The sequence below is a fragment of the Falco cherrug genome, chromosome 14 (assembly GCF_023634085.1).
Source record: "Falco cherrug isolate bFalChe1 chromosome 14, bFalChe1.pri, whole genome shotgun sequence".
In the NCBI taxonomy this organism is placed as follows: Eukaryota; Metazoa; Chordata; class Aves; order Falconiformes; family Falconidae; genus Falco; species Falco cherrug.
The window spans coordinates 20,733,324-20,748,004 of NC_073710.1; the positions used below are offsets into that span (position 1 = coordinate 20,733,324).

At 49.5% G+C, this 14,681-nt stretch overlaps 1 protein-coding gene across 1 annotated transcript in view; it reads right to left on the bottom strand.

The window, feature by feature from the left end:
- SLC7A5 (solute carrier family 7 member 5) overlaps positions 1 to 14,681 on the bottom strand; it is a 40,885-nt gene that overhangs the window by 7,426 nt on the left and 18,778 nt on the right. The window contains exons 3-9 of the mRNA XM_005432310.4: positions 6,727 to 6,832; positions 5,913 to 5,957; positions 4,535 to 4,658; positions 3,365 to 3,468; positions 2,490 to 2,586; positions 2,051 to 2,200; positions 734 to 911 (exon numbers count right to left, since the gene is read on the bottom strand). Coding sequence (XP_005432367.3) covers positions 734 to 911; positions 2,051 to 2,200; positions 2,490 to 2,586; positions 3,365 to 3,468; positions 4,535 to 4,658; positions 5,913 to 5,957; positions 6,727 to 6,832 — 804 coding nt within the window. The remainder of the gene's footprint in view (positions 1 to 733; positions 912 to 2,050; positions 2,201 to 2,489; positions 2,587 to 3,364; positions 3,469 to 4,534; positions 4,659 to 5,912; positions 5,958 to 6,726; positions 6,833 to 14,681) is intronic.

Below are 14,681 nucleotides of genomic sequence, written 5' to 3' on the forward strand. Positions count from 1 at the left end.
GGATTGACTTTCTTGATTCAGTTGTTCAGACAGAGGTTACATGTGCCAAGCACAGCCTCTCCATCCCTTCAAAACACACTGTGGTGTAGCATCAGCTGTTGGAAAAACTTGTAGGAAGATAGCTAAAAAAAAAAAAAACTCGTAAGAGAATAAGAGAAAATGTCAAAAGGATCTTCCTCTCCCTCTGCCCTGCTGCCACATTTTGATGCCAAGGAGGGCTTTGACAGGACCAGAAACGTTAGCACTGGCTAAGCGATGGATTGGGACTAATTACGCATTTTCAGCAGTCAAATTGAGGCCAACTGTGCTCAGAACGTTAGGCTGTTTCTTCTTTTCCTTTCCTACACCACTAGAAAGGGACTCTCTGGTGAGAAAAGGCTTGACCTGCGCTTTTACAGGAGGCAGAAGAAAGGCAGCAATGTGCTCAGGATATTACGCTCCACTGCATAACAACCTGTTTGCCAAGATAAAAAAAATACAGACATGGTATTTGGCCCAAACTTAGCTATTATCACAAGTCAGGGTCCGTTTTGGGTGCTTAGTAGATACAGTAATCATCAGGTTAAAACTTGTTACCATTAAAGAAGAACTGATCTGAGCCAAGACATTGGAAGCCGCCACTACACAAAGGAGAGCCGGTACTAGCTACTAGCTGTAGCATGCTCACCGAAAACCTGCTATTTTTGGAGGAAAAGCCAAGGCTGCACCCTTGCTTTTCACTGCTAATACTTACAGATGCCTTGGAGAACCCACTTGGGCTTGTTTTGCCACCAGACCCCAAAGAAGTAAACAGGGATCCCACTGAAGATGATTGCAAACCCAATCGCACATTCCTTCGGCGTCATCCAGAAGGAAACAGCAATGAGAAACAAGCAGGCCAGGATGAAGAAAATGGGCAGGCAGATGTTCACCTAAACAAGGACCCAAAGAACAGGTTAGAAGTTGTATCAGGGGAACAGGGTACACTTTCCAGGGAAGTTTATCTTGCTGTACAGCCCGGTGAGGGAAGAAGTTCATGTTCCACCAGGGACCCCTATATGGATGGTGCTCCTGTCTGTCCCAGTGCTCTGAACAAGGGGACCGTGACCTTGAATTGCCATGGGGAAGGTATCGATATAGGCAGTGCTCTTTATCAGCCCCAGAAAAAGCAGATGTTAGGTTAACACCTAACACGTTCCTTTAAAACCAGCAAAACAAAGCACAAAGATGTGGCTTGCAAGAGCTGTGAGCATTTCTCAGCACCCTTTTTTTTGACCCCAATTCCATACTTGAATGATTCCTTATAAAAAGCACCTGTACAGCATCAAATTCAGCAGCAACCACAGCACAAGCCATAGCATCTTCACAGCGGTTTCTCAGGGGACTCGGCTACACTGCTCTGAGCAGCCCAGGTCTTAGAAGAAAAACCAAAAAACAAAGGAAACACCCTGCCAAGAGTTCCTTTGGGAAGGCACTGGTACAGGTCTGAGAGTTTGTTTCTGTCTGGCTGCCTGTTGCCTGGCAGAGACCTGCGTGTGCTGCGGGATGAGTGAGAAACATGCCTTTAAGGAAGGCAGACACGCTTGTGGCTGACATGATCTTGGCCTCCTCCCAGATGGACGCGGTACTGCCAAGCTGGCCAAGGACAAAAAGAACAAAGTTCTCATCTCGGCAGGCGTGGGTTTGTCTGCTTTATTAAAAAACTATTTAAAGTTAATTCTGTGATGGTACAGAGTGTTTCACTGAGAGCCACAGCCAGTAATTTGTCCTGGGGAATATGTTAGTCATCGAGAGCTTCCTGCTGGGCTACCCCACCATAGCACGCTGCATCTCTGACACTCAGAGTCTCCTTCAGGCTGATGTCCCTATGGCCACGGCAGCTCTTCGTCCTCCCACCCTGATCCGCATTTAGCAAATTCCATGCAGCAGAAACACCTGTGTTAGCTACTACACAACATTTCCCCTGCATGCTTGCAACCCCAGTCCCTCCTCCATACAGGACAAACAGCCATACTTGAACTTGGTGAGAAGGGGCTCAGGGAGGACCATGCAATTACCACACTGTTCTCACCTTGATGGGCCTCTCCAGCTCTGGCTTCTTGTAACGCAACCACATCATGCCAATGATGGCCAGAGCCACGCAGAGCCAGTTGAAGAAGCTGAAGAAGTTGATGACTGAGAAAATGTTGTTGGAGAAGGCATAGAGCAGGGTCATGATGCACTGCATCCAAAAAATAAAAAGCCATTAGCAAAGGGAGTTGGCGGAGCCATGTATGTTACAGCACTAAATACAGGCATTTTAGAAGAACTAGTTGCCTGAAGCAATTTCAAAACAGAAGTGAAATATGAGGATATGAGGAGGAGGAGGGTCCATCCCCTCCTTTAGGTACATGCAGGAGTGGCTGTGTCTGGAGGTGGTGCCCAAGTAGTCCCCCTCCAACCGCTCGGATGGGATCCTACTATTTTTCAATACCAGGTCAACACTCACCACCACAGACCCAGGTGCTTACCGTAAAAATGAGGGATGGCACAGGAGTGAGAAGTCTGGGGTGAATCATAGACAGGATTGAAGGCAAGTGTCCTTCTCGGGACCCCACAAAGAACAGCCTGGGGGGAGGAGACAGAACAATTATCACCTCTGCAACCTTATGCCCCGGGCTGGGGTTTGTCTTCAGCACAAAACAAGTAGGGACAGCCCAGGCTCAGCCTAGAGAGTGTCAAGGCAGCAAGACTGAGATGCCCAGGCTCCGCACAGGTTCTCCACCCTGGTAGTGCCTTGCACAATGCCAGCTGTGCCCTTTTGCCAGTCGCTGGCTCAGGAGTGGGCCCTCCAGGAGCAGCCCCCAGCACAGACTGCTCTGCACATACACAGTGGAAAGTCCCTGTCCTAGAAGGAAGGCTGGAGACAGATGAAGAGTGTAATAAAAAAAATGTATTTATATCCTCCTTTGCAGAGAGGAATTAAGTGACTTTCCTAAGACAACCTGGGAGATGTGTGTCAGAGCTGGAACTATCTCAGTCCCTGTTCTGGCCCATCTTTTCTCCGCTTTCTGGAGGGATTCTCAGCCCTGAAGTTTCTTAAGTTTCTGCTTTTCATTACACCACTTTCTTGGGCAACATCACTGAGCCCCAAACCTGTGTTTATGTTCTAATAACTTCAACAGGACTTTGCCTGAGGAATAGAAGACTAAGATCACTAAAAGTTTTTCCTTTAAACTGGATATGGTTTTAAAGCCTCACTTTTTTTTTCTGCATTCCCCACATGGCCTCCAGATCCTTTAGACTTTGTGTCTACCCACAGCCACTCTTTGGAGGACAGCTCCAAACGAAGAGGCATTAAGCACGACTCGTAAACAAAACCCACAAAATTGAGCAAGAAACCTACCGGGAAGAAGTGAAGAGAGATCCATTAACGGATCCAAAGCATGACAAACCAACAAAGACGGGTATGATCCAGGACATGACGCCAAGGTGATAGTTCCCAAAATCCTAAATGGGGGCAACAAGACAGATCTGTCATACCCAGAGTGTCCGAAAGAATTCACAGCTGCCTACAAAGACTTAATATTTGTGGAAATCTGAACAAATGACATGGCTTAGAGCTGAAGCTGTTACAGAGTTTTCCATATTGCCATTTGCTGCTCCTCCTTCCTGAAAAAGCATATTGTAGAACTGCAAAAAAAATCAGCAGCGCGCCCTTCTCTCACACACATTTATCAGAATGGCTACCCAAAAGTTCAAGACCAAATGGAAACTGCGAGGCAGATGTTGCCAGCTGCTGAGTAAGGACCTGGGACACGGCCCCTTAGAAAAACAGTGACCTGGAGCTGTAGTTTTTTATCACAAACTGACCCCGCACTGCTTCACTGCAGTTTTATGCCTTTATTACATTGCTTGTGAGTCTTGCAAAGGCACCCAACTAGAGCAACGCGACACAGGCTGGCATCTCCAGTAATTCAGTACTGCACAGGTGCAGGCTGGAGCTGGAGCTTGGTACTAACCCAAAGGATGGAGCACCTGAATGGCCCAGACCAGCTTATCCTGGACTGTGAGACTCCTCCTGAAGCACTGAACAGTCCTGGTCATGCTCAGACTGCAAGGTCATACCATGCTGCTCGCTTCTGAAGCAATCAGATTTCTGACCGCAATGGCATTTTAATTAATAGAAGTATTATTTTTCTGTCTTAATTAAAACAAGGAAGATACAGAGTGAGAACAATCAAGTTCAGTACTGACTGAATGACCTTTCCCCATAAATATCATGCTCTGGTAACTGATGAGAAGTCATGAGGCCAGCAGCAGCCCTGCATGTTTACAAGCGCAGTGCTAACTGATTGCCCACCCTTCCTATTGTCTGGGATTAATCCCCCTGGGTATCACGCTGTTCCTCCCTGCTCCCATCACAGATGCTCTTTAATTCCTGTCAAACATCAGCTTTTTTGTAAGCAGCTGTGATCAACCTGGAATGAACTAGAAGACGTATCCAGAGATTGTAAGTCTGATATAACCAGCCCTGGAAAACAGATGAGTCGCGTCAGAAATGCACCTATCTTACCACAGCCACGGCCTCGGACATCAGCATCTGGTCTGTCGACAGGGTCGTGAAGTAAGCCAAGTTTGTCAGCACATAAACCAAAGTGACTACAGGTAGTGAGATGATGATAGCCAGAGGCAGGTTTCTAGGAAGCAAATACAAATTGTAATGGAGCGCTGCAGCTCACAGAAGAGCTGTTGAGGCCAGGGATCGGTGGCTCATGCTGCAGCCCTCCTGTACTCATTGAAAGTTTGCTGGAGCCATTTTGCTCCTCTGACTCTGCAGCACGTCCGGTTTCCCAGCCGCACACTGCTCCCCTGGGGGAGCAGAAGATGCCCCCACAGCAACAACCTGGAGACTGACAGATGTAGAGTGAAGGATTATGGCAGAAGGGACTTTTTGCATGGAGAAGCTCTGGCTGTCTGGGCAAGCAACAATCCAAGCTCACTGCAAAGGCAATTAATTAAAAATACACACACACACACACACCCCCCATGTCTCTTGCTAGCCAGTGGCATTAACACGTGTATTCTCTTCTGGACAAAGGAGAATCATTTGTGCTGGTGGGTTTCTTGCAGGAGATGGGAAGGTCTGGGATTTAGCACGCAGTTGTTAGGCTCTAACTCTGCAGCTGGCTGGACTAAGGAAACTCAAAGAAAATGTGTTCAGACACAGTCTGAGCAGGTCTATAAAGACAAGGCTGCATTGGTACAAATCTGCCTTTCCAAATATTTTTAACTTCATTTGCGAACGGAAACTGAAAAAGGAAACCCTGCTTGATGCCATGTATAATTGGTCTAGCGGAGCTCAAAGCCACAGGAGGAGAGAGTCAAATACCATGACTGCATTCAGAAGACATGAAAGTAATTGCAAACTGCAAAAACCTTTTTATAACTGTATTTGTGAAGGAAAAGGCATATCAAATCTTATGCTTCCCAGCAGGCACTAATCACTGCCAGGGCCAGCCAGGAATGGGTTCTTGCACAAGTGACCCCAAAGCTCATCTCAGAAGTGCCTCATAGGCACCTTCCCTATGAGCAAAACTGATTCATCGGTGATGTCCTGCTTTAGGGTGGCACATCCTTATCTCACTGAGTCCCCTGCATAACCCCGAAAGGCACGAGCAGGCCATGGCAAGGAAGCAGGACTTTCTAACACTGATAACATTAGCAGTACAGGAAAGCAGTGTAAGCAACAGCCCTCCGTATACAGAGATTATTCTTCCCCTTCCCCTGTTACAGGGAGGAACAATGCCATTAATTTATCTTGTTTTCTATTTCCCCAGAAAAAGGCCTTGGCTTCTGGGCTGATTAGCAAACCCTGTTACACACATGAGGAAAGGCTTCCCAAGAACAACAGGATTCCCTCCCAGGGAAGTTATCACAGGACGTACACCTACCTGTAGGGATTTATCATCTCTTCTGTAACAAAATTCAAGTAATTCCTGTAATTTAAAAAGAACGGCAGTTAATTCTGGTTAGTCCATGGAATAAATGAAGCCCTTCATCTCACTCATCTGCAGGGGAATTTCAGGAGGGGTTGTGAGACTGACATCTGTGGTAAAACTTATGATGGCTGATGCCCACTCCAAGACCCCCAGCACAAAACCTGTGAAGCACAAGCCCTGGATGGTGCCGATGGATCTAGCACACCATGCTGCCAGCTTCCTTGCAAGGGAGGGGGATGACTGCAGGTGAAGAGCTGGACCCACGACTGACAGGGCCGTCCCTCCAGGCAATAAGGACGGCTGCAACCGGCCTGTTCTCACAGCCAGCTGAGCAGGCTCCTTGTGCTTGCAAGTGCTCAAAGCGACTGCCAAAACAGCCCTCTGGGAGCTTCAGTTTTGTGCTCAAAGTCAGTCCACTGGCACGTAGCACATCTCTCTTCTGCTAGCTAAACCCAACCCTGCTGCTTTCCCCTAACACACCCAGGAGCTGCACCAAGCATCACGGTGCGTCATCACCCATCATCTGCTGCCTCCGAAATCCCATGATCACCTCCACTTCTTTGTGCTTCTATGTCCCGGCTGGAAATGCGGTGTGAAGTATGACAATAAAACATTACTAGGCAAACCCAAAGCATCTACCTCACTGCCCTGGTTACGTGAAAAATGGAATATCCTGGACCACACTCTTCCTCCAAACACAATCTGGGGACAAAAGGAATGGACTGCAATATTTAGCACTAAAAAAATATAGAGGGCTGTATCTTACCATCCTCCATAGGCAAAGAGACCGCTGTACAAAGCTAACACGATGTTCCCCACGCCTACTTTTGTGCCCTCAAAGGAGCGCTCAGGAGTCAGGCTTGTCACGTCACCTGCACAAAACAAAAACAAGAAAGGATCAATGTAGATGGACTGTGAACCCCAAGGGCCTTTGTGGGTGTTGAAACAAAGAAACCTGGAGGCAAAAGCTGCTCTTAGGATAATTGTCATGCTGATGAACTTTGGGTTATGCTAGGGAGCATGTGCACATATTAGTATTGGGCTGATTTATCCGTTTTTACAGTGCTTAATTCATCGGGAGTAACGCACCGAAGAATCAGCCCCAAATACACTCGTCTCAAGCAACTGGCCATTACTGAGCCCTCAAAACTTTCTCACACTGCAACGTGCTATCATCGAGGTAATCTCCCCCTTCTCTTCTCCTTGCAAAGAAAATATTCTGGGTACCTTCCTGCTGGAAGATGCTATGCAAACAGATATTGTCACATTGTCCTCTCAACTGAAAGCTGCTTTCATTCGATAAAACCCCAGGATTTCCTCCACTTCCACCAGCCACCCAGTAAAGCAGAAACCCAGGATTTCCTCTAGTCCCACCAGCCACCTGATAAAGCAGAAGGTTGTGGCAATCCCTTTGATTGTGGGAAGTCAGGTTCTTGGGGGCTTGAATGTCAGAAGTTAGCCTCTTTAGGGCTTGAATATCAAAAGTTCCTGTTATGTACCTGCTTTTGAAACAGAGAGCCATAAATAGACAACTCGATTGTACCTTTGGTAAGAATTCTCCCAGAGCAGCCAAGGGTTTATTTATTTTGCTTTAAAATGCTCTGCAGTTGTTTTGTTCCCTACCTTTTGATGTGGAGCCTGGGTGTAAGCCTGCGATGGCGAAGCCACGCTCCCCTCCCGGACCCAGTGCGCCCCTCGGTGAGGACCAAAGCAGGGAGGGAGGGAGGCAGGATTTGGCAGGGCACGTTTTCATCCAGGGAGACCTGTCGAAGCCCATGTGATTCCTCTTAGGGCACAGATCTCTGCTAATCGCTGGAGCAACTGCATCACATGGCAGTCAGCAGGGCCTGGAGCTTAACCCTTCATCTCTTAGTGCAAGGTACCCCACACGTGCATATGGGGAAAGGAGAGGGATGCTAACACACCAGGCATTTTCCCTCTGGATGGGCTCTCTTTCCCATCTCATGCTGGGACCTTTCACTCCCCTATGCCACCAAAAGCCACTTCTGCAGAGGCTGAGTAACAAATGCAGATGCACGGGCCTTTTAACGCCTTGCTGGTGGTGGGAACGGCAGATTTTCCTGACACGCTATTGGTCTGCTGGTGCATCCCAAGGGACTGCTCCGCATCTGTGCCGGTGACACAGAGCTGCCCTGTGTGCGTGGGAGAGCTACATCTTGTCTTTCACCTCCTCTACCTGACCCTCCAGCTCTGTCCCCATCCTTTCCATCGTGGGCATTGCTCCCCTCACCAACTTTCTCCCTCCTGCTCCTGCTGAGTCCTAACCAGGTCAAAAAAGATATTCCCTAACATGGGGCGCAGGGTGCTTTCTGCTCACAGAGATACCCCGGAAAGCAGCAGCCCTCTGCCTTCTTCCATGACCTGTCACTATCCCATTTGCAAGGGAATGCTGTGGGTGTGAGCTGCAAAAGAGCCGGGACCACAGGAGCAGCTCTTGCACTGGGCAATCGGGTCCGGGAAACCCCGTGCAGTTACGTCCAGCACATTGCGAGGCTCTGCGTGCCCAGATCCCACTGCAGGCTGCAGTTCCCCATTGGTGTCACCATGCCCCTCTCTCTCCAGAACCTCCTTGCACTAGGAAGGTCTCTTCTGAATCTACCTTGGGATATGCTGGTTGTATTTAACGCCCCTTCAAGCAGGTGAATCTCCTTAAGCAACATGCACCAACTGTTTTTAAAAAGCAAGGTTAGAAAATGCGCATCAGTGTAACAGGAAAGCCAGGAAATGCAGAGAGACTGATACAACGTTGTGAGTTTAACCTTAATTCCTGGCTTATACGTTCAGTCATATAATCTTAATTTACCATTAATGCCCTGGACTGGCTGTGAATAAAAAGGCTGAGCAGGAGGCGGGTGTGCACAGTATCACATTCTGCTGGATCCCTCGGGCTCAGCTTTCCCGACTTTATTTTCTGCCCCTTCTGAATAATCACCAGCCTAGTTCTTTCCAGGTCTTTTGTTATGGGAATAAGATACACTTTTTGTTAACAGTGACCGTAATTAGCTACTGGAATGGCAGACGAACAGACTAGGAGAGCAGGAGAGCTCCCCAGGCCTTTCAAACACCTCTCGGGACCTCTCTTCTCAAAGGTCTGTCCATGATCTGCCGGCAGCCTGGCTCCCACCTGGACGTCAGGAGGATGCTGCGATCCGGGAGCAGCCAGGGCACAAGCAGCATCATGCCGTGGGCTCGCACTTCCACTTCTTGCCCAGAACCGGGCACTGGCTTCCACCAAGCCTCTTTCTGTTTGTCACAGGCAAAAAGCTCTCAGGCCAAATGTTCCTTTTTCTGAAGCATCTGCAGGTTTCACTCTATTGCCTTCCCAAACCTCACACAGGAACCGTGTGCTGGTGCTGCTGAGGAAGGGCTGAGCTGCCACCCTCGCCCAGCTGGCCGGGAGGGGAGGGGAGGGGAGCAGAGCATCGGTGGGACCCAGCCCAAAACCAGATGCCTGGATTCAGGGTATGCCCCCTGCTTGGGAACCAGGGGCATCTTCAGCCTGTGGGCAAGGAAGGGTCCCAGCCCAAGTGGGTGGCCTGCTGGGCTGTCCAGACACGTTGGCTGTGTGTCAGGACTGCCTGCCTTCCAGGAAACGTGAACAAAAGAGGAAGGAAAGGCAGCGCTGGACCGCTACGGGAGCAGCACCGAAGCAAAGAAATTAAAACAAAGCCTGGCATTTTGTTATGCTGTGGTTGGGGGTGGCGGATAAGAGGAATGGATGGGTGCAACATAACTAATTACTTGCACACCTCTTCCCTGAACCTGCCGCGGCATGCACCTAACACATCTCTTTGAAGCACTGGCACTGAAATGCAGCTACCGGCAAAGGAGTGGCAAGTCAACGTGGAGGCAGCCAGGAGAGGAGACGAGGTAGGAAGGAAGGGACTTTTCGTTCCTCCTCAACACTTGAGGAGCTGACACTTCGCTGCCTTCTCCCTGCCTTGCTTATCAAGAGTTGTAGCTCTCCAAAAAATTGCTGCACATCGCTGAACTTCATGTCTCTATGCTCCCATGGTAAAATGGATTTAGCAACATGTCAGAACACAAATAACCAGAGGAGCCAAGATGTTCCCTTGGAGCAGGAGGCGATACAAGCTCATTTACTCAGGTGTCCACCTGACGCTCTTTAGCAGCTCCCCACACAATTAGACAGAGGTTCAAGTAGTCGTTAAACAGATCCCTGGAGGAGGAATCATCACACAAAGATACCTCATCTGGTGCAGAAGACCCAGAGGTGCACTGGAGGCTGAGAAAGCATCCAGGGAGCACCACGAGTCCCCCTTGTTCTTGCACTTACCCACTGATGCTTGCTACTGGCCCCAGCTGGAGACTGGGGACACTGGGTAGATGGTCCAGCAGGGTCATTCTTACCTCCTTCCTCTAGTACAAACGCCCCTAGGAACTGCTGTTCCAAAGGGAGGTACGAGCCTCCGTCCCAGACACCGCATCTTTCAAGCCTCAATGTGCAATTCAAGGCTCCCAACAGACTTTGGATCAAACTAGGGTTACAGATCTGTAGGTGAGGCTGCCAAGCACGGCCCCAACCGCTCCCAGAGAGCAAGAGGTCTGCCAGCGAGCGCACCCTGGGCGAAGCCATGCTCTGCCCACCCTCCCGGCTCCCCTGCCCTCCCCCAGCCCACGCAGCCACCACTGCTCTCTAGGCAATGCCCTGCCCGTGCCCGGCACCCCAGAGATCTGAAACCTGATTTGAACTGGCTGTTCAACTGCACTCTGCTCTACAATTAACCAAATTAAGGTAACAAGCTCTGACATAAACCCCATTTGCTGATCTTGCCAGCTGCCAAGACTCTGGTAATTGCGCCGGCAAGCGATGGGTCACCTGGGGCCTTTCTGCGGGAGGGACCTATTTCGGGTCCACGTGCTGCATGTTCAGACCCTTTCTTTGAAAATGTTCATTTGCTCCCCAGTCATGTCTGTTCCGGTTTTAATAGCACAGCAATCTTCTCTTGCAGAAAGCATTTAATGATAATTAAATATTTTTAACTTGCCTAAACAGCGAGGAGAGGGAACATGGCCATCTAGAGAGCTCAGCAAGACCTGGGGGGCCCTCAGTGTGTCTCACTCGTGGAAGAAACTGAGCCAGGGAGAAATGTGTTGTATACATGGAAAAACCCCAGAGGAGAAGATCAACTCAGCTCTTGAGCCATTTTCTGTGAAAAGCAGCGAGAGTTCAGTAGACCGATTCAGAATAATGAGATGGCAAGAAACGTGCAGGGGCCAGGGTTAGGAGAGCATCTCTTCGCCAGCTCGGAGCTCCCTGGGAAACGCACACTTGGTAGCCACATAAGCCGTTTGCTCTTCTCTGCTTGCCACCACTCTGCAGACAGTTTTGCATTAAGCAGGTTCGAACAGCAGCTACTAAACTCGGGTCCCATAGCAGACAAGTTTATGGGTCTGAAAGACAGCACCAGAACCTTGGAAGAGCAGAGTGGGCATCCAAGGAGGAGCCAGAGGCTCCTGGCTTACGTCCCAATTCTCACCAGCAGCTGCGGACAGGCTGTGACACTTCCCCTCACTTCAGCTACAACCTTCTGGTTTACAGAAAAGCTCCTCTCCTCCCAGTGCTGGGAAGCTCTGTCAATACCATTTACAAAGAGCTGTTATTCCTCCTTCAGGGTGAAACCATGGGTCTGGGCTCCTGCATTCACCCCACCCCACTACTCAAGCTTCACAACTCCTCCTTTTGCAGTTGTCCACCAGGACACCACCTGGGCCAGACAGCATTTAGCACCTTTCCCACCTTCTCTGCATCCTGCTGATGTCACCAGAAGACCTTTTTATCTTCCTCCTCAGCAAAAACCTCTCGATTTTCACAACCTCTGCATCAGCCGCCGTAACATTTGCTGATGGGAAAGAGAGAAGCAGACCCAGAAGCAGCGGCGCAAGCCCTGACCTCAAAATGCTGGGTTCCTCCGGCAGCTGGAAAGCACAGGGGCACTGCAGAGACCCTGGATAAGCAGGGTCCCTTCGATCTTTAGCATGGCATGGAAAGGTGTTTCCTACATGTCCCCTTGTCTGCCCCTATCTGGGCAAAGTCACAGCAAGGTGCAAACCCTGAACAAACCACCCAGTGGGTTTCTAGTCACTTCCATAAGCTTTTTTCTTTTCATTATCTGCGCAACACATGCAATCCACATCCATAGAAACTTGGGACTGAGAACGACAAGCAAGAAGGAGCCAGCTGACCAGGCTCTGGGGGCTAACAGAGCCAACCAGCCTGGCATGCAGGAGAGCCAAGAGCACCTGGGGAGGGAGATCCCCCTGCCCATCACCCACATCTCCAGCCCCACAGGCAAGGCCGCTCAGTTCAGCCCAGCAGCCGGAGGCTGTGGGAAAAGTTCAGTCTCGAATGCAAGCAAAGGCACACGCGCAGACACAGAGCTATCGCTGACACACCTCAGGCATGAGCCACTGCTCCTGCTGCGGCCAGAGACTTCAGGGAGGCAGAGGGAGAAGAGCCCGACAGAGATGCACAGAAGCAAATACCAGAGAATTAGCTGCTCTCTAGTTAAATATGTCTGCATTGCTGGGATAGCTGAACTTGGAAAAATGTGAAGCCACCAGAGCCTCTCACACCGGCTGCCCTAACCCCCACCGAGCCCACCAGAGGGGTGAGCAGGGTGCCCTGTGGGTGCGCTCCTCAGCCTCCCACGCAAGGCACCTACCTTGATCCAGCTCAGCGCTTGGCACTTCGTTCCACGTGCCGAAAATGAGCAACGTGCTACGATCCACAACTCCTTGGATTAAAGCAGCAGCTTTCCAGGTGTCACAGCACATTTCCAGCCTGAAGAGCTAACGCAGCTACGAGCCTCGATACGCAACGCTAAACAAACATCGGTTCACATCATCATTAGAGTCCGAGCTTCCAGCGTGCGCATACAGAGCCACTCCAACTCACAGTGAGCTTAACAAGCAGCACAGGTCACTGACCGACTGCTTCTGTATTTTGGGGGAGGAGCTGTTGTTGTTTTGTTGTTATTAAATGCATTTTATTTATTTTTGGACAGGCAACCTTGCACTTGTAAAATGCAAAAGTCCCAGCAGGCCGAACTGTTATCCTTGAATCTATAATTGCTGAAAATTTTCTGGGCAGAGAGGGCAAGAAAAAAAATTGTCTGAGCAGAAATGAACATTGCTCACTCCAAACCAGAGCAGGCAAGCTGCAGAGCACGCTAACCTGCTGTGCCCACCTGGCCTCAACATTTGCATCCACCTTTGGCTAGAAAAGAAATCAAACATAAGAGAGTGAGAGGCCCATAAAACATAATTGTGTTGCATCAACCCTCCAGTGTTAAGACGCCTGATTAATCTCCGACATATGGCTGATGTGATTTAGAGGTTCAGGATGCTGGCAGCTTTCCCAGCTTCCTTGTTTCTGCTCTCCTTCGGTACAGTCTTCCACTGTCCATGTGCTCCGTGAACAAGAGGGTGAGTAAGGGAAGCACAACAGCTTTCTTTCAAAGCTTAACGCTTTGAAAATCATGTTATAGTGGCATTTTTGAATGCCAGTGTAACAAGAAACAGCACGGGCAGCTGCAGGGCACGCTTTTCTTGCAATCTTTTGTGCGCCAGCCTCAGCCCCAACTTGCAGGGATGCACTCAAAAGCTTGAGGGACCTTTTCTGATCCACAGGCTTTGCCTCCCGTCTGCCAAAGAGGATCTACAGTGCGAGTTAGTCACGGGCTGGCTGGCTGAACACCCGTCAGCGCTGGCTTTGGGCTCCAAACTCCTCTCAGACACCTACAGCTCTATTATCACTTGATTCCCATGTCCCAGCTTGTGTCCTAGATAGAGCCAGTCCCTTGGGTGAGCTTGTTCCTCTGGGCACGGCCACCAGTGCAATGGCCACCACTCTGCGTACAATGACAGAGAGTGTGCCAGAGGCATTGCTGCATCTACCCTCCATTAGCAAAAAAGCAGGTCGTGACTGATGGGGCAGGGGAAAAAATATTTTTTAAAAAAATCAATAAATCAATTGAAAACAAACTCCTAAACATCAACCTGCTGATCAGGTTCATGCTACGGACACGAGAGATGAGACCGGGCCAAAGGAAAACTTGCAGCAGATTTCTTTAGCTGTGCTAAGGGCTCGTGTATCTCTGGATGGCCAAGCGTGATTAAACGTAGGTACAAACCAAAGAGACTTCATACAATGATCACTCTTGTTTTCTCCCAGCCTCTGTGCACCATTGTGCTTTGAGACCTGAGGGAGCCTGAGATTTTAATTATCAGCCATGAAATCAAGTTTTCCTGCCGTGTCAGCAGGACCCCCGCAGAGCAGCCCTGCCCTCCCCATGCTCGGCTCTACCCTGGCCTTTGCTGCTGGCCGAGCTCTGCCCCAGCTCTCACTCCACAGCTGCCTCAAGGGGCTTTTTGGGACATTCAACTGACGTTGCCACTGGCAGCAGAGAAGAAAATTTGGGAGGAAAGGAAGATTGAGTAAACTTTCTCTCCCTCAGTTCTTTCTTAATCATGGGATTTTTAATCAAAAGAAAGGCAAAGAAAAAAGGTCTGGGCAGGGAACTAGCAAAATAACCCTCACAGAGACAGACAGAGACCAACTAGGCATTTTCTAGCAAAATGCAAAGGGATTCGATAAATGAAAGCAGCACCCAGATGCACACACAGCCCCATGGCGCCAAGATTCTGCCTCACACCTGGAGTACTTAATGATATTTT